This window comes from Lichenostomus cassidix, chromosome 1 (genome assembly GCF_008360975.1).
Source record: "Lichenostomus cassidix isolate B80296 chromosome 1, HeHo_3.0, whole genome shotgun sequence".
NCBI lineage: Eukaryota > Metazoa > Chordata > Aves > Passeriformes > Meliphagidae > Lichenostomus > Lichenostomus cassidix.
In genome coordinates, this window is record NC_139479.1 from 115,160,480 (window position 1) to 115,178,404 (window position 17,925).

The window sequence follows — 17,925 nt, forward strand, 5'->3', positions numbered from 1 at the left end:
TGTGACTGCCTGACAAACACCAACACTGCAAACCTGCAGGCAGGAGAAGAAAAGAGTCTTTCAACAAAGGACAAACCTGAAAATCCCTGCATGCATAAGACAAAGTCCTAATGGCCATACTGGAGCAATGCGGCTCAGCACATCCTTCAAGGAGAGAATATGTCTTTCATCTACTTTTGAAAAATGATATTCATTTCAAATTATTTGAAACTTGAGGAGAAGGTTAGAAACTCCACAAACCCAAGCATACAGCAAAAACTCCTGCAGGGAAACACTGCCAGAACAGCTTCATGCTGTATCCAGGGACTGTGGGCTGGGATGGTGCCTCTGTCCTGATCAGTTCTGCATGGCCTGCTGGCTCCAACATCCTCCTCCCTGACTCAGAAACACTTGGATCACCTTGCTTTTCAAGATCCTCTTCTCCACAGATGGATTTGAAGGGTACTGCTGGAAGATGTGAATATTCCCACCTGTGACAACCTCCATTTCTGGGTTGCACAGGAACATGGCTCGGAGCACATAACCACTGAAGATCTTTTCTATTTTGTTCCTTTCAAATTACCTGGAATTACAGTGTGAAATATATAATCATTAATAAATACTAAGCAAAACAAAGCCTGCCTTACAGCACCTCAGTGGGGAGCAGGGGAGTGGGGCAGAGCAGTGCATTTCCTCCCTCATGAACCATTTCAATGCCTCCTCAGTGCTTTGCTCTGCACTTTAATTCCCCTTCCTCAAGTCCTCAATTAGAATCAGAGCATCATGGAATTGTTTAGGATAGAAAAATCCTCTAGGATCAAACCCAACTGTTCCCCCAACATTGCCAAGGCCACCACTAACCCCTGTTCCCAAGTGCCACATCCTTGTCTTTAAAAGCCACACATGGCTTTTAAATCCCTCCTGTCCTTGGGTTAGTGGGATGCTCTTACCTCATTTCTTTAAATCCTCCAGGCAAATCATTCTATAAAGCACTGTTGGGTGTGCTTAGGCCCTTGAGACAGCTGAAAGACTCCTTCCCTTTGTGCCAAGAGCATTAACAGGTGAGGTGGAAAGACATTTTTGGTTTTGGAACTCCTGTGGTTTTCTTGTGCCTATTTGACTTTTAATCAAAAGTAAGTTCCTTCAATCACACAGATTTCCTGATGTCAGTCCCCAGGAATTCTACATGACACAAAATGTAGCCTCTCAAAGGTTTGCAGCTTTTTAAAAGAAATATTATTTTTAACTCAAGCCTTGCTACAGAGCTGATGGCTCCTTTAGGACAAAAATATTTACAGGTAAAAGCAATTCCCTCATTTGCATCTCACTTTTATTTAACCCCCCCCCAAAAAAAATCAATACATATCACAAGGAATGTGCAGTTCTGATTTTTCCCTGTACAGGATTTGTACAAAGGACCTGGGCACAGCAGACAGTCGTGAGTCAATTTAATAAATGCTGGTTTACACTCCAAAGGTACACGTCCTGGCACTGCCACGTTTGCAGATCTGGACTGGCATGTGCAACTCCCCTCCAGGCCACATTCTAGAACAATTTATCAGATTTCACAGCGAGCTCCCAACAAAACTCACACATAATCAATGAGGTGCAAATCCTCTGGGGGTTAGTTCCATCTCTCACCTGTTCAAGTGGAGGGAAAATGGGCCTTTGTTGCACATTACAGCACCAGTGATATGTCAGGGATTTTTTTTCTTTTTTTTTTTTATTAATTAGAAAAAAAGGGGTAATAAAAATAGAACAGCTCTGATATAAATGTTTTTAAAAGCCACTGAATTTAAGCCCAAGAAGAATCCCAGACCATCATGATTCCAGAGTTCAGTCTTCTATTCATATTGGTTTTGGTATCATGAAATCAACCAGGATTCTTCAAGAAATACTAAATCATCATGACTAAACCTCCAGCTCCTCATTATTTGCACTTACACCACATTGTGGGAAGCTCTGCAGCCTTTTTACCCCATCCTATATTGGAGAGAGGATGGATTTTAACAACAAACATGTGCACAGACAGTCTTTCTAGTTCTTCGAAAAGTTAAAAATGCCCGTAATAAAAATGACAGAAGTAATATTGTGTCCCAGACTGTTCATGAAAAGGGAAATTGGAGCTTTAATGTCCCACTGAGAGACGTTGAATAAAATCTTCCCCGAGTTTGCACACAGTAATAAAATGTTGATCTTTATGACCAAACCAGTTAGGTCTGTATGAGAACAGCTCAGGAAGCTTTCACAGCTCACAGTGATGATGGCAGAGCACAGAACACTAAAGATGAAGTGTTACTTCCCTGAATTAACACCCTGATGTAGCCAAATTTTTTTGCAAAGAGACACAATAGTTTCTTCTCCTTGTTTCTGAGTTTCCAAGTCATCCTGTAATTCATAACCTGCACCAGTGCAGACCAATCTGACATGGGTAAATAACATATCTGGTTCCTGTGCTCCAAGCCACATGTCCCCGACGTAAAGGGAAGTCAGGAATACAAAAACAGCTGTGGAAGAAAGATGAGAGAAAAATCAGTACAGACATTCTTCTATTTCCACACAGTAATATCAAACCAAGGTGTTACCTCCAGGCCTATGTTTTAAAAAAATTCCTTAACTCCTTTTCCTAGATGAAATATCTAGGATGGCTTTGCCCATGCAAAGCCAATGATCCTTCTCATATGAAGGAACAAACCAGTTTCCTGTTAAATAAAACAGTTTGAAGTCTGACCTGTCAGATGCAATCATCGACCAGCATACGGATCAGCATCCAGGCCCACATGGACTCGTTTGTTACAGGTTATTTTCCCCCTTGGAATTATATTATTTTTATAACTTTTGCTCCACTCTAGTCCTTGAAAGGGAAGTTCCTTAGAGGGAGTGTGAGTGTTGTTTTGTCAGAAAACCCCAGCATGACATGCTCCATGCTGCCCACCCTGTCCCCATCCCACCAAAGACTTTTGGGAAGCTATGAGGCTAGGTGGATATGGGAAAACTGGATCAAAAAAGCCATGGAATGTCCTACTTCCTCCCACCACTGCCTTGTAATGTGAACAGTAAGAACCACACAAGTCACCTTTCTTGTTTGCATCCTCTTCCGTGGCTGCTGCCAGGCACAGGGAGCTCAGGAGCTCGTGGGAGGTGCTGGCCAGGCGCTGTTCCTCCAGGAGCTGCAGCATGATGGAGCTGAGCACACCGAGCTCCCTGCAGAGCCCAGCTGAGCTGCTGGCCTGGCACAGCTGGCTGTAAAGCTTGCAGAGGTTGTTCCTCAGAACCTCATCCCCAAGCATCTCCTGCACGGCTGCAGGGCGCGGCAGGACGTGGCTCTGCAGCCACCGCAGCACTGGGGACACTGCCTGCTCCCTCGGGGGGCTCTGCTCAGCCAGGGAGCGCAGCAGCAACTTGGTGACAACCTGAGTGCATGCACAGGTGACAGCTGCTGCTTCACCTCCAGGGTCACTGCCTCCGAGCGTCTCCCCTCCCTGTCTGGAGGGTGGCACTTGGAAAACTGGCTCCCACTGGGTCAGTATGGAATTCAGAAGATCTCTGCATTTCTCCAGCTCAGACACTTCCAGGTCTCCAGCAGTGTCATCATCTTCCACCTCATTCTTTTTTCGAGTGTGACGATGCATGTAAGATGAGGCTTGAGGTTTGTTCTTATCTTTGATATTTTCTGTAAGGAAGAGACCACCACCAAAAAACCCATCAGATACTCCAAAGGATTCTCCTGGTTGAAAACTGTGCAAGAAAGGTGCTCTCTTGCATCGATTCAGTTGTTAAAATGGTAAGCCCCAGCCCAAAGGGGCTCCGGGAGCTCCCAGGAACTCCAGGCTGGAACACTGGATAACTCAGCCTGGAGGTGAGAGAAGCTCCTGAGGCTTGGAGCAACACAACCCACACTTACAGTAAGTTACAGGCATCACTCCAAAATCCCTCTTCGTGTCTTTCTGAGGAGTTTCAAAGGGTGAGAAAAACTTTACAAAAGCTAAAGCTTTTACAGTATCCCTTAAATACAGGATCCTTTCTTAACTGTTACAAAACATTGAAACAAACCTATAGAAGCTTTAATGCACACCAAAAGCAGTTGCTGCTGCAGGAAACCAGTGTTGTTTTAAGACCTCCCACTCCCAAGTCCCTTGCACTTTTTGGTCACAGAGAGAACAAGAGAAGTCACGCAAGTGCTGATATATTTTTCCTTTCTTCAAACACTGACGACAACAAGAAAAGCCAACAATTTAATTTTCACTTGCTTTTTTTAGTCATTGTTTTTACTCACATATCCCTTTCAGATCCCCACCCACACTCAGAATGATTTAAACCTTTGAGCACAACACCTCCAGGAACTGCCTTTTAACAATTCATTAAAGAACACCATTTTTCAAAGCCTGACACCAGATTTGCAACTAAGTTTCATTTTAAAGCTCTTTCCCTTTTTAAACTGTGTTTCTCCAAAGCTTCCAAATGGTGTTAAGGTCAGAAATCACCGCAAGGAAGATCTGAAAAATGGCTTTCCATTTCCTTTCCTCCTCCCCCAAGCTACATCAGTCCAACAGAAATTAGTAGTACTATTTCCACAGAAGTTTGCCTCACTTGTACTGTTGGTTTGTAACAGCTGCAACAAAATATGCCTTCCTTGAAGTATTTTAGCACTTACTGAGCAATTCTTTGTTTTGGTACTTCTGAGCCAGGGCCTGCAGGTCCTCCTGCAGCTGCAGGTCTTTGCTGACAAGGCTCCACTTGTGCAGCAGCAGCAGCACCTCCCTGCTGGAGAGGACACTGTCGTTCACCGTGAAACGCCTCATCTCCCGAAAAGCCCCAACAACCACAGCTCGATATTCCAGCACGGAGCTCAGGGTGCTGAAGAACTCAGTCAGCTTGGCCAGATCTACATTAGTCCTGTCAAAAGAAAACACAAGTGTCATGTATTTTCCTGCATGCTAATTAATAAAAGAAGTACAGTTTTTAATCCTTGCTGTCAGAATGGGCAGGAATTAAGGATGTAGGACTTGACAGCAACTGTGCACCAAATTTTACTTTATTTCCCATGTATTCAAACACCTAAACCCTCCTGTCAAAGAAATCTCATCCAAATTCACTATTCAACATCCAAAATGAAGGTGAAAAAAGGCATTCATCTATCAGAAAAAAGGAAGTACTTCTGGCTTTAAAAAAGTTCAAACTGCACAGAGGATGAAATGCAAACTGACTTAAACAAAAAACAGAACAAAGCACTTACCGAATATGTTTGATTAACGTGACCAAAACATACAGAAATTCATTTACAAGCTGAATAGGAAGAAGTTTCCTGTTCTCCTGGGATTGATTCTTCTTTTCTCTTTTGTCTCCCAAATTTGTTAGCCACAGAGTATGAAGTAAGGAAATAATTTTATTTATCACCTTGTTTTCAAGAAACCTGAAAAACAAAACAAAACAATAAAAAAAAAAAGAAAACCACATTTGGAAGGCAGATCCTTACCAGGAGCTGACTCATCACCTACAGGGCACCATATTCTAGAGCACTTTTGGTGCACTTGCCTGAGCCTGTCAGGGTACTCTATGCAGAAGAGATTTTGTGCATCTGTGTGAGGGAGAGGGAAGGGGAGGAGGAATGTTCTAGACAACTCAAATCCATTACTGTGCCACTTCCTGTGCAGCAGGTGCTGTGACAGGATGTGAACAGAGGGTGTTTGAAATTTAAAAGGTAAAGAAACCAAAACAAGGTGGCATTTTGCTTTCTCAGTTTTTCAATGAAGAGTTTTCCAAATCATGAAGCCCCCCCACCATCACCCCTCCTACCACAACCTGAAAGCATCTTGATTCTTTTTTCAAAAACACGAGGGACACCTCAGAGTTCAGCAAGTTCTGCCAGTATGACCCTTGGTGCTCCTGTCTCCTTGGCTGTCACCCTTGTTTCATGCTCAGTCACATAATTATCCTCCTGTGGACATTAAAATTGTTCCCATTTCTCCTGTACTCTCCTGGTTACCTTTTCTCCAAGCTGTGCAGGAGCCATGTTAGGAGGCTGTGATCCTGGATCAGCTCATAGGCAGCTCTGGTGACACGGGCAGCACTTTGTAATATGTCCAGAATACGACTCTGAAACAGAAAATATAGCTTGTCCTTTTACAGAACCAGAAATAGCCAGGATCTAATTAGCAAACTTAGAATTAGCAATTCGACTGGTGTCTGATCAACTTCAAGGTAAAATGAACACCACCTGTTCTCAGCAACCCTGGGAAGGAAAAGACATTCTCCTTTCAAAGCTTCATAGCACAGGTCTTACAAGTCTTAAAAGTTTTCAGGTAGCAAGACAATTTTATCTTTTTGTCCAAAGTTTTGATCCCTGAAATACTCAGGGGGGATGCTTCCAGAGAGCTCCTGGCAAGAGTTTCCCTCCTGTTGAAGCATTGTTCAGGTAAAAATGTGCTTGTTAGGGAATAGAGACCCCAAAAAAGTAAAGGCCCCAACTGTAGTAGCAAAACCACAGTGCCCACATGAGGCTCCATGACAGGAATCTGCTCCAGTTTCAGGGGATAAGGATGTGACTGGTTCAGACATAAACAATTATTTCCCCCTCCATACACACACAAAATCAACCAGGAACAGATTTTCAGGAGGGAAAGAGTAGAGTCACCTGCTCCTTTCTACTTTGTACTTGAGATCTCCAAACCATGCGAACTTTTGTATTTTGGGGTTCTTTGGTGCTTTATTTTAAAATTCTTACCTGGGAGCCCTCATCACACAAAGGACTGTTGAAAAAGGAGAGGATGACTTGGAAAATCCTCTGGTAGTTGTAAAGTTCATAGCAATGTTTGTCACGCAGTCCTTCCCCAAGAAATCTGAGGATCCACTCACGCTCTGTTTTGTACTGGAGGCCACAAAGAAAAGTACCACCATTAGGCATTTAGACATTTCCAAACAACATCTGCTCCTAAAAGCACTCAAACCCTGTGAGAGGCTCCCTGTGAGTGCCAGCTCAGTGCTTATTGGGCTTCCCAATTTCCATTCCTACCAAATTTAATCACTAACATCCATCAGGAACAGTCAGTCTGCAGCCCAAACATGCAGTGGAAATGGAATTTTAAAAGTTGCTGTTCCTAAAATACTTTAGTTTTAGTTTTTAGTCAACATTACTAATCTCAACTCAAAGATTAATATAAGCTAGCTGTGGCAGAATATTCTGTTTACTGTGCTCACAGAACACATACAGCACAACTCATTGTGAGTTAGTATTAAGGAAACAACAAAAACCCCACAGAAATAACGTTTTTAATTCCAATATGAAACAAAAGAAAGATGCCTCTAATTAACCACCTACAGGAGAATGAGATTTCATTGTATTTTTATGTTTTTTTCCTATAAATTTCTGAAGAATTCCTGGATAGCTAAAATGGGGCACTTACCTCGAAATCAAAACTGTAGAAAAGCTGGAAAAAACCTGGCACTTTCCTCAAGTCCAAGTACTGGTGCGACAGAAGGAATCTGTTTACCTTTATATACATGTGCTCCTCTGTGAAGAGAAAAAGCTGTTACCATGGAGGAGGACAATGAGAACCATCAATGGAAGCTGTACTGTGCAGTGTTCCAAGCTGGGAGAACAGCCCAGGAACTGAGGAAAGGTCTTTGCTCTGAGGCTCATTATTCTGCTGACCATCCTTCCCTTTCTCTTCCCCAGAATGAAAAGCTCAGTTGAGAGTGAATGAGCACAAGGCAGGTGAGGAGATCAACATTCCCCACAGCTCTGGTTTCCACCCCAGCAGTGACATGCACAGGAGGTCCCAGTACCTGGCTTCAGGATCTGCTGTGCCACACGAGCAATGTAGAGGGTCAGGGAGAAGGTGAACCTGAGGTTTGGCTGCCCAATTCCATTCTGCACAGTATCCAAGAGATACAGCAACTGCAAGAGCCCAGGGAGAGAAGCGTGAACCACAGCCCAAATGTACACAACAGGAGCACGAATACATATATCAGCTTCTGAGACATTTCAAAGGCCATAGGTCAAATGTCAATTCCATCAGAATTTCCATTCCTGCAAACAAAATTCCTAAGAATTTCTACAACACATTTCCCACTTCTTCTGTCCATCGATTGTAACAGGAAGAAACACAAAACAATAGAGGAGAAACAATGGGAAAGAGGATGAAAAGCTTCTTTTAGTTCTCTCACCACATGCATGGAGACAGATGAGCAAGGCAATGTCTCTCCCACACACATCCATGACCCACAAGGTCTCACCTGCCAAGCTGACCATGGAGCTGAGCCTTACCTGGCTCTTCTCTCGGAAGCGAGCCCCTTCCAGGTGGGAGCGGAAGGAAGCCAGGACAAAATAGGCTGCTGCTCTCATGTTGGAGTCGTAGCTGCTCAGGGCAGCCACTGTGAGACCCAGGGCATTGACTTCCACGAATTTGTGACACGCCACCACACACTCTGAGGGGGAAAAGAGACAGTAAGCACACGGTGTGTTAGTGCTGCAATGTCCCAGAGTGTTTAACAGCACCATAATCCTTAACATTTCTGCTCATGAGCACCTCTTTCTAGCTCTACAAAGCTTCTAAACCCACAAAGTATGCCTCAGGGCCTGCTGAAGGCTCCTCCAGCTGACAAAGGGGTTCAGCAAATCACTCTGAACAGGAATTCTTGCCCTGAGCTGAAATTCATGGGGCTCTTCTCATTTATGTGAGACAGAGATGATTCTGCCTGCTAGGCCATGCAAAGTTAGGGATAAATTCTGTAAAGACATCTTGTATCTCGCTGTTTCAGGGAAGTTGAGTACAAAGAACAAGACACAAAATTCCTCTCTCCAGGGCATTTTTGGGTGCCTGAAAGACGCCCAAAGCCTCTGTGATAAAGGGCAGGAAAACAACACATAAATAGCCCTTAAACCACAGCAGGAGTGACTGTTGGCAAGGCCTGTTCTGAGCCAAGTACTCAGCTGTACCCCTGAGCCCTTCTGGGAAAAATAAAATCCTGTAATGACCAGAAATCAGCCCAACAGAAAACAGGAAAACACACCCTTTAATGTAGCATTTATCTTCCACAGCATTTTGCCATCAGGATTTGGAGCTTCTCCTTTAAGGACTGTGTGCTCTGTGTGTTTTGAAGAGTCTGTGCCCTTTCTACCCACTGATGGCTAGAAATGACTTGGTGTGAAACCTCCACCTTGGCTCCATGAATGGAGTACAATGGCACCTCAGTGGTATTTTACCAGCTACAAATGTACTGTGAGTTTAGCAACAATATTCATGTATTTTCTTGTCATTCACACTGAAGGTGAAGAGGAAGTTTCAGGAAAACAAATATTCCTATTTAAGAAGGGGCTGCAATCTTACTGCCAAGTACCTACATTTGGTCCACTGATCTCCTCCTCTATACAAATTAAAGTGTGTGTGTATATACATATAAAATTATGTAAAAAAATCACAGATTATTTCTGTCCCTGCACCAGCACCTGAGCTATTTCTCTCATCTTTTTCTCAGCTGCTAGAACTTCTAAAACTCAGTTTCATGCCTAGCAGTTTCTTACCCAGCTCTGCTGGTTATGGGCCAGGTAAAGCAGGTTTCCACCTCCCCACCAGCCATTGCCATTTGTCCCAAAGTCACAATTCTGCTCTCCTTCAGACTGCAGCTCTGGAGAGCTGCTGATGTGCATCAACCATTCCAGCTATGGAGTAGTGCCACAGAATGAAATCCAAGGTTCTCACTTCAGCAGTCCATAGGCAGATTTATTTGGAAATCTTTCTTTCACTGAAAACATGCAGTGGTAATATTTTCCATCCTGCTGACCCTGAAGAGTGCATTCAACAACTAACATAAAATAACAAGCTGTTATAAAAAACCACAATTTAATTCTGTGTCTGACATACAGCTTGTTTAAAGGACCTTGAGAACCACGATGGAAAAGTGTTCCACAAGATGCTTATCAGAGCTAAAGATAGACAGAACTTGCTATTTGCCCAACTCCAGACTTACTTTTTCCTCAGTGAGCATTAAACACTGTGCAAGAAGTCCATGTTTATAAATTCAGATGGCAATGTGCAGCCAGTACAAAGAGCAAATAAATAAAGAACTGGGAATTCCAAGAGCAGCTGACGTGGTTTACAAGCACCATGGGACTTGGGCTCATAAATCATTTGGGCCCTTCAAAAGTGCCCCTCTTAGGACACAGACTCTCACTCTGCATGGAGTAGCTAAGGGGGCTATTTTTCCCCTCTCCAGGTTCAGATTCAGGATAGCCACTGTCTTTACAGCTCCAAAAGAACATGATGTGCAGCAACTCCCTCAGCCTTGGTGTTTCCCACATCAGCAGCCACCAACTGGCTGCAGTGCTGCTGGGGCTGCCACAGACCCCAAATCCTTCCCTCCACGGGGTGGGTGGTGCTGGCAGAGTGTCCTTTTTCCAGCTATCAACACCAGGTTCCAGCTGTCCATGCTCTTCATCCCTGTGCACCTCAAAGGCCCAGCATTAACTGGATTGTCCAAGATCCCTCCAACTGCAAAATGTCAAATAGCTCTGGTACCTTCCTTTTCTCCTCAGAGGACTTAAAGACAGTTCTTTTTCCTGCTGCCAGGATTATACAGAGCAGTTCAAACCATAGCTAAGGGCAGGCTAAGCACACCTACATGGGTGCTGTACCTGCAGGGGTCTGGGTGAACAAGGGACTGAGAGTGTGATTTCACTGACAGATGCTACCAGCCAGCCAGTTGCTTCCAATATTATTGCTGTGGCAAGCCAAATCTAGCTGTAACTGCACAGTGCCTAATCATAACCACCACAGGGAGAGGGCTGGTTAGGAAATCCCTTAGGATTCTTGTCTCCCTTTGACCACTGAGGGCTCTCTCCAGGGGCAGTGTGTCTGTGGAACACAGCAGGGATGTGCTTGCACAAAGCAGAGTCATGTCACACAAGAAACTTGCTGACAGATCTCCAGACAATTCAGTCACAGCCCTCCCAGTAGTTTGCTTCTTCCCTCTAAAGTCAGGCACAAAATCCTTGCAGTATTAGCTCTTGGATCAATAACAGAGATAAATAACAGAGCTCCAGGTGCAGCCCCTGCAGCACAGCAACCAGACACTACACACCAAAGAGAAACACTCGCTTTACCTGGTCTGATCAGTTCACTGAAGAGCTGAAGCAGAAAACAAGGATCATAGAAGTCATCAAGGTTCTTGACTGTTTCATCTTTATATAGTGATTCTTGTATCCCCTGAAACCAAATCCAAACCAGTATTTGTAAGGAGCACCACCGATTTCAAGCGTGGTTTCAAACTTGCCCAACCACCTCATCCCAAGATAAATCACTTGATACTACACCTTGTAAAATATGATGCAACACAGGGTGAGATATGCTTGTGTTTAAATTCTTTCATTATCAGGGTAATATCCACAACCACTTCCCCTGACCAGTACCAACAGGTACAGAAGCGCCTCGGCTGCTGTAAGAAAGGCTGGAGAGCCCACTGCCCATGGATCCTTGGGATGTCCAATCCTGGTCTCACATACTTTTGCAATGCACAATCAGCCCTGCTGACAAGACTTGGCCCATATATTGCAATGAATTTGAAAAGTGCTCCTAAAGAACTAACTCCAGTGTTCCCATGAACTGAAATTACTCTCCTGGTGGAACCAAACTGCAATGCATTACATGGATGCAAGAAAGGAACGGCTCAAGGCTCTTTCTGCACATCCAAAGAAGGGTAACCATGGCTAGGCTGAACCAACAGCACCTGTGATGGCAGCAGCCGGCGATGCTGAGGGAACGACAGAATTGTCTTCATCATCTTCTCTCGATCCAGCAGACACAGAATCTCCTCCATGCTTGGCTGCTGCCACAGGGACTTCCCCAGGCTCTTGCAAGTCTTGTGATGCTCCACAGCTGCTGGACCCCACAGCAGGATCCTTCAACATTGTTAAAGATAAAGGCATTAGGCAACAGAGACAAAAGCAATTCCAGAGGAGATCAACTAGTACTGAAATTTTCTCTTCACTTGTAGTTAGGGACAGGAAAGGGAAAAAGTCCACTGCTGACTTATGTTTCAGCCTCCCATCTGCGAGGAGACCCCTATAGTGGGTCACAATTACTGGGAGTGAGGGACTCCAGGAATGGGATGTTCCCTCATCTAACCCACAGACACCCAAAAGTTTGGGCAACACAAGGGAATTACATTAAGAATAGGAAACGTAGGAAAAATGTTTCCAAAAGCAACATTCACCTTTAGGTTTGACCTTGTTCACTGTCTCCTTCCCTTAAAAATGAGACCCTGGAAGAATCCCAGTTGTGAGACTATTTGTGTGTAGCTTGCCCAACAAAGTGAGGTGCTCAGCTTACCTGGAGTTTAGGAGACTTTGATTATTCTTCTCATACAGCTGAAGCAGCAGCAGTATCTTCTGATCTAAAAGCCAAGATTGAAGCCAACGTGAGTGAGCTGTGGAGATGAGAAGAGGCAGCAGAAGTGCCTTACCAGGCTGACACTCACCCACGGTGCTGAGCGTGGCCCCATAGGCTCCAAGCAGCACGGGGAGGTGGCTGCTTGCACAGAGAGAGGGGCTGAGCTGCACAGCTGTCAGCAGAACGTCCACCAGAGCCTCTGCAACAAGCACAGCTTCAGTCCTGCGGCTCTCAGTCACACAGAGCACAAACAAACACCCCCAGACCCACTCCATATGGATGCACACACAGCACTGGACATTTTACATCAACATTTATCTCTAGAGATACTGCAGCCCATCTCCCCAACACAATAAAGGGTGATCAGGATGCATTTAATTCAAGGGAACATCTCAGAACCCTAGTTATGTGCAGGAATATAAAATGCATGTCAAAACTGAAGAGCTCCTGAAGTACCAGCCTGAGTGAATGCACTTGTGACACCAAGCTTCTGGAATACTGCAGCTGGCTCAGAGAATCCATCCTGCTGATCTACAGAAATACACTCCAAAGGTAAGACACATACATACAGGAAGCAGCAAACTCTATTCCTTGTTTTTAATTTCCCTAAATTGTTGACTTCAAACTTCAGAGTTTCTTTCTCTTTTCAGGTGGTTTAAAACTTGAAAGCTTGTTTACATGTTGCCCACCAATAAACACAAAATTTGTTATCAACATGCTGCCCTGAGAATTTCACCCCCTTTTCTTACACAGCTCCTTCAACCCCTGAATCTCAAACCCCTGTACAGTGGAGAAAAGCTGAGGTTTATGTAGATTAAATGCAATTCAAGGTCAGGCAGGATTTCAGTTGCCAGCGAAGAAGAAACAAAGCCAATCCTACACATGAACTAGCATCCAATTTTTATTCCTCATGCAAGGATATTCTTTATGAAAGGTTGCAATATGAAATACATGTAATTTAAATTATAATTTTTGATAAAACTCACAAGATCAACTTTAAATCTCATGTACCAACCAGTTTTAAAACAGGTTTAAACATCACAGGACCTATGTGCATTTCAGTGATCTTACACTAACCGCCTCACAGAAACCAAAAGAATCAATCCAAGATTTCAACTGGGTTAAAAACAAACAAACAAACCAAAATAAAAACCCAAACTCACCTTTCCACTAGTTTAAAAAATGTTAGTCTTTAAAACCAGCATAAAATTAATGTAACTTGGATCCAAGCAGAGGTACAATTTAAAGGTAAATGCCAATATTCTGGAACTGTTAATAACTCTGCAAGTATTTATGTAGGTGGGTGTGTTACTGGACGAAGAGAATATAATGCAAGAAAGACAAGATTAATTGTATTTAGTATGGGAAGAAGATGATTAAAAAATACCTCTTGTCTGGATGTTCATGCCATCTTCTTCTCTTGACCTCAGGATGGATGACAAAAATAGAGAGTGCTGGGTGATCATCATGTGAAGTTTGGAGAGCTTGACTAAGCTCTGACTAAGTGAGGGTTCTTTCTTGTATAGTAACTGGATGGCAACATTCAGGACCTTCAGAAATGTTTCATCTCTGTAACGGTACCTTTGGGAGAAGGATCACAGAGGAGTCAGATCCCAACCAAACCAAGGAAATAAAAAGCCTTTTAAGAAATGACAACTTGACAAAGAAGGTGAACTCAGGAAAAGCAAACCAAATTAAAGTGAAAACACTTACTTGAGTCCTGTCTTCACAAGGCTGCCCCAGTCACCTGGGTCCACTTCTTCAACCACGCACTGTGTGCAGCAAGTAAAAACAGGTGTTGGCTTACATTTGGCACATGGAGCTTCTACAGCAATTTCTGTTCAAGGGACACACTAAAAACATGCAACCCAAACACTCATGTGGGATGATCAGAGGATAACAGGGAAAAAGCTCTTGGATACAACAATCCTACCTCCTAGTTCAAAGGAAACAGGAAGTATTGTTTTGTTGGTCTGGGAGCAGGGGAACATAAGGACTTTTTATGCCTAAATACCTCATACTCCTGTCTTCAAAGGGGATTCTTAGCAGAAAGCCATCGTCAAGAACATAAAACTGCTTCATACAAATGATTATCAGGGCTAAGTTAACTCTGCAAAAGCTATTAAAAGCCCATGTAAACCAGATTCCATAAAACAGGAAACACTCTACATTTACAAAATCTACAAGTACCCAGTCACACATGTGCATACAGTCCCACTGTGGCAAAGCAGATAAGAAGTCTAACCAATAATTCCTCTAGCCTCAGCAGCATGGACCTCTCCACTTCCTGCTTGCATTCATCTTTGCTGCTGCTGTACACAGCAACTAAGCCCTTCATGCAGGCTGACAACAGACGTCTCCTCCAGGAATGCAGCTCCTCCGAGTCTTGAAGCACTCTGGATATGGCATCTGCCACTGCCCAACTAGAGAGAGATAGTTATTGACTTTCTTGTTCATAGTTTAATTTGATTTTTTAAGTTAAAGATGTCTTGCTGCCAAAGTGCAAAGCGACAGATCCTCTGAGGAGAGGATGCTGTTACTGCTCCCATTCCTATCTCAGTGCTTCCCAGGACAAACTGAGCCCTGAGGGAGGCACACACACATTGCCCACCTCTCTTCATTCTCTGCTCTCTCCAGAGCAGCAGGAAGCTGGTCCATCAGATTGTGCAGCCCTTTGCTTTCCGAAGGTGGCAACAACTTTGAAAGAATTTGCAGTTTCACAGTGGCCTCATGCGATGCTTCGGCGTCCTGAATCCCAGCGCAGAGCTCCTTCCACAGGGCTTTCCTCAGCACAGGTGTGACAGCCGAGACAACTGTTGAGAGAGCAGAGGGCACAGGTTCCAGCTCCTGCAGGTGTTGAACAACACCACACTGATCCCCAGTCACTTTATAATCCAGGTTAAGATTACTCAGTTTCTAGGAAATGATGCTACAGCAGCTGCTAATCTGCTACAGCGAAAGAAGTGCTGGAGAGAGGCTCAGTTCTTTACCCATCCTCTACTTCCCTGGGTGCTGACAAGGTCTTTTCACTACTTGACCTTGTAGGTAGAGCTACAGCTACAGACAGCCTGTTTTCTTTGCTATTTCCATTTCTGGGCAGTAAGAGAAATGAAATCAAAGTGATCCTGTTCTGTGGAGTTGAATCCTAACTCATTGTTTTACTGGTAGAGAATTTAACACACTTTTCCATCGATGTAATGCTGCTGTGGGTTTGGAAAGTTCTGGACCGCCAGCTTAGGAGGCCATTACTATGGTCAGCCCACAGCTGGAGATTTGTTTTAGAAGAAATTTTTGCACTCTGCAAAAGTGAGAGCTCAGATTCTGCAAAAACCATCTGGCTGTGGCATTACACACTCCAGACACTGTTCTGTCCGAGCAAAAGGTTTTACCTCTTGTACTAAACCAAGAGGAGCACAATGACAGATTTTCACATTAATAAAAGCATTAAAAAGGGGCTTCAAAAGAGAAATCTGGGCAGCAGTAACTGTAAGAGCACTTGGCTTCAGGCTAGCAGCCAACACTCAGCACAGCCCTTCACCTTCAATGCTGCAGAGGTACTTCCAAGAGAGTCCCTAGAAGTCAGAAATCTAAGTTTCATCACCTCTATCCATTGTGCAGAGATTCCAAGACCTTGAGGCCAGCAGACCCCAAAGAGGGAATTTAATTTGGCCTGTTGAACCCCAAGCAGGGCTCGGTAGTGCCTTTACCTGTGGAAGGTCGGCTGAAGCCATACTGGTCTCTGCATTGCAAATACACATTAAGGAGTGGAAGAAAGCTCTCCATGTGTTTCCTGAGGTACTTTCCATCAGCACTGCTCAGACACCAGAGCTCAAACTGCAGCAGATGAGTCCTGGAGTGCTGGATCAGCATGGCCACGATGGCCAGGCAGGTGTGTGAGCGCTGGGCAAGGCAGTGAAGCTGCACCTCGACGCCAACTGCGAGAGAAAGGACTGGCTCACTCTGGAGAGCATGAAGGAAAACCTTCTCCAAATCTTTGCTGGCTGATGCTGACATCAATATCCCCAAAGCTTTAATGTGCTCTGTGGATAGCAGAAGTTCTCCTTGCTGGGGATGCCTTTGGTAGCTGTGTGTGAGGAGCTGCACCAAAATTTGTCCATAGAAGCTTAACTGCTTCCCCTTTTTAGGGGATTTTTCAGATTTCTCAGCAGTCAAGCTCGTCTCAGGAAGTCGCAGCATGGTTAAAGTGATGTCCTTCAGCTGAGCTGTGCTCATGTACATGTGCAGCTCCTCCAGAGCCTGCAGCTGGTGAGACTTCCTGGGATAGACCTGCCTTCTGTCCTTCCCCACAGCCTGCAGTTCTTCCAGGACACTTTTTGTGATAGCTTCGAAATACTTGGACAGCACATGTCTGTGAGCCGTTGTGATGCTCTGCAGGATGGGGGTACCTGTTTTCAGCAGCTGGAGCACCCCGGAATTGAGGTGAGCTGACAGGAGCTTCACAGTGACAGGGTTCAAACCAGGCTGAGGAATAGAGCGCAGCTCCAGTGCCAGGAACCAGCTCTCCAGCGTAGGATGTCTGAAAATCAAGGTGAGCATATCTTCCAGCATCTGTAACAACCAGTTGTAACAATATCACTGAATGGATAATCACAGTTCAGGATAAAAAATAAACTTGATCATCTGCCCATTTTCCACAACTTGTCAATTAAAATTATTGAACATGAAATTATCTACTAGCTGGCCAGAGGATAAAAACATTAATGAATTACAAGCACATAAATACCATTTTTCCAACAGTCATGCTGTGGGATTTATGCTGTTATACTGAACATCCTAGACATGCCTAGGCACATCTCCAGAGCAGAACTGAATATTCTGGGGTTAATCAACAGAATTCCAATCTAATCTCCACAAATTCACGGAACAGATGAAAGAGGGGGAAATATTCACTCCTCAAGTACATAATTTTCATACAAAGGCTTTACACAGGACTTAGGGAATACATTTTTTCCTGCAAAGGACCTCTCCTGACTGTGTTCCAGCTCAGGGGTGATGCAGCTGGATCACATCTCCAGACAGTAGTTTTGCAACTGCTGGACCACATGCTCTATACTCCTAAGCTCTCCTCCAAGACCTTTGCAGCATCTCTCTGCTCAGATTCCCAAGAGAATCAATCAAATCCAAGTTTACTAACAGGTCCATCTGTATCAAGGGATTTGGTACCTTGTCATTTGAAGACTCTTCTGTCATTAGATACTCCTCATCCACAAAGAGATCTGACTCAGCCTGATGCTCTCCCTGTTTCTGCTGATGATCCAGCTCTATTTGATTGCCTCGGCACAACAAGCTGCTCAGCAGCTCCACATAGAGGTCAATGAGTTGAGGACCCAAAGTTCTACCAAGCTATGAAAACAAAGACATCTTGGAAGTTGAGAAAAGAGGAGGATGGGACCACAAAGATAATTATCCAACAGGAATAGGAGTTAACTAAGAACTGTTTAGATTACAATTTCTTCTGGGGGATGGAATCGCTCCCTTATGTAGAAACATAATTCTAAGAAAAGTCTCAGTTTGCCAAATATTGATCGGTATAAATGTC

General features: G+C 44.2%; 1 protein-coding gene across 1 annotated transcript in view; it reads right to left on the reverse strand.

Annotated features, from left to right (window-relative positions):
- Positions 1 to 1,287: 1,287 nt before the first annotated feature.
- The window catches only part of URB1 (URB1 ribosome biogenesis factor), a 35,716-nt gene continuing 19,078 nt past the window's right edge, over positions 1,288 to 17,925 (reverse strand). Inside the window, exons 21-39 of the mRNA XM_085078285.1 lie at positions 17,550 to 17,729; positions 16,073 to 16,934; positions 14,977 to 15,178; positions 14,611 to 14,788; positions 14,079 to 14,137; positions 13,753 to 13,946; positions 12,454 to 12,564; positions 12,306 to 12,369; positions 11,704 to 11,875; positions 11,081 to 11,183; positions 8,246 to 8,406; positions 7,765 to 7,876; positions 7,383 to 7,489; positions 6,704 to 6,847; positions 5,966 to 6,075; positions 5,216 to 5,392; positions 4,634 to 4,875; positions 3,056 to 3,652; positions 1,288 to 2,486 (exon numbers count right to left, since the gene is read on the reverse strand). Coding sequence (XP_084934411.1) covers positions 2,275 to 2,486; positions 3,056 to 3,652; positions 4,634 to 4,875; positions 5,216 to 5,392; positions 5,966 to 6,075; positions 6,704 to 6,847; positions 7,383 to 7,489; positions 7,765 to 7,876; positions 8,246 to 8,406; positions 11,081 to 11,183; positions 11,704 to 11,875; positions 12,306 to 12,369; positions 12,454 to 12,564; positions 13,753 to 13,946; positions 14,079 to 14,137; positions 14,611 to 14,788; positions 14,977 to 15,178; positions 16,073 to 16,934; positions 17,550 to 17,729 — 3,987 coding nt within the window. The 3' untranslated portion in view covers positions 1,288 to 2,274. The remainder of the gene's footprint in view (positions 2,487 to 3,055; positions 3,653 to 4,633; positions 4,876 to 5,215; positions 5,393 to 5,965; positions 6,076 to 6,703; positions 6,848 to 7,382; positions 7,490 to 7,764; positions 7,877 to 8,245; positions 8,407 to 11,080; positions 11,184 to 11,703; positions 11,876 to 12,305; positions 12,370 to 12,453; positions 12,565 to 13,752; positions 13,947 to 14,078; positions 14,138 to 14,610; positions 14,789 to 14,976; positions 15,179 to 16,072; positions 16,935 to 17,549; positions 17,730 to 17,925) is intronic.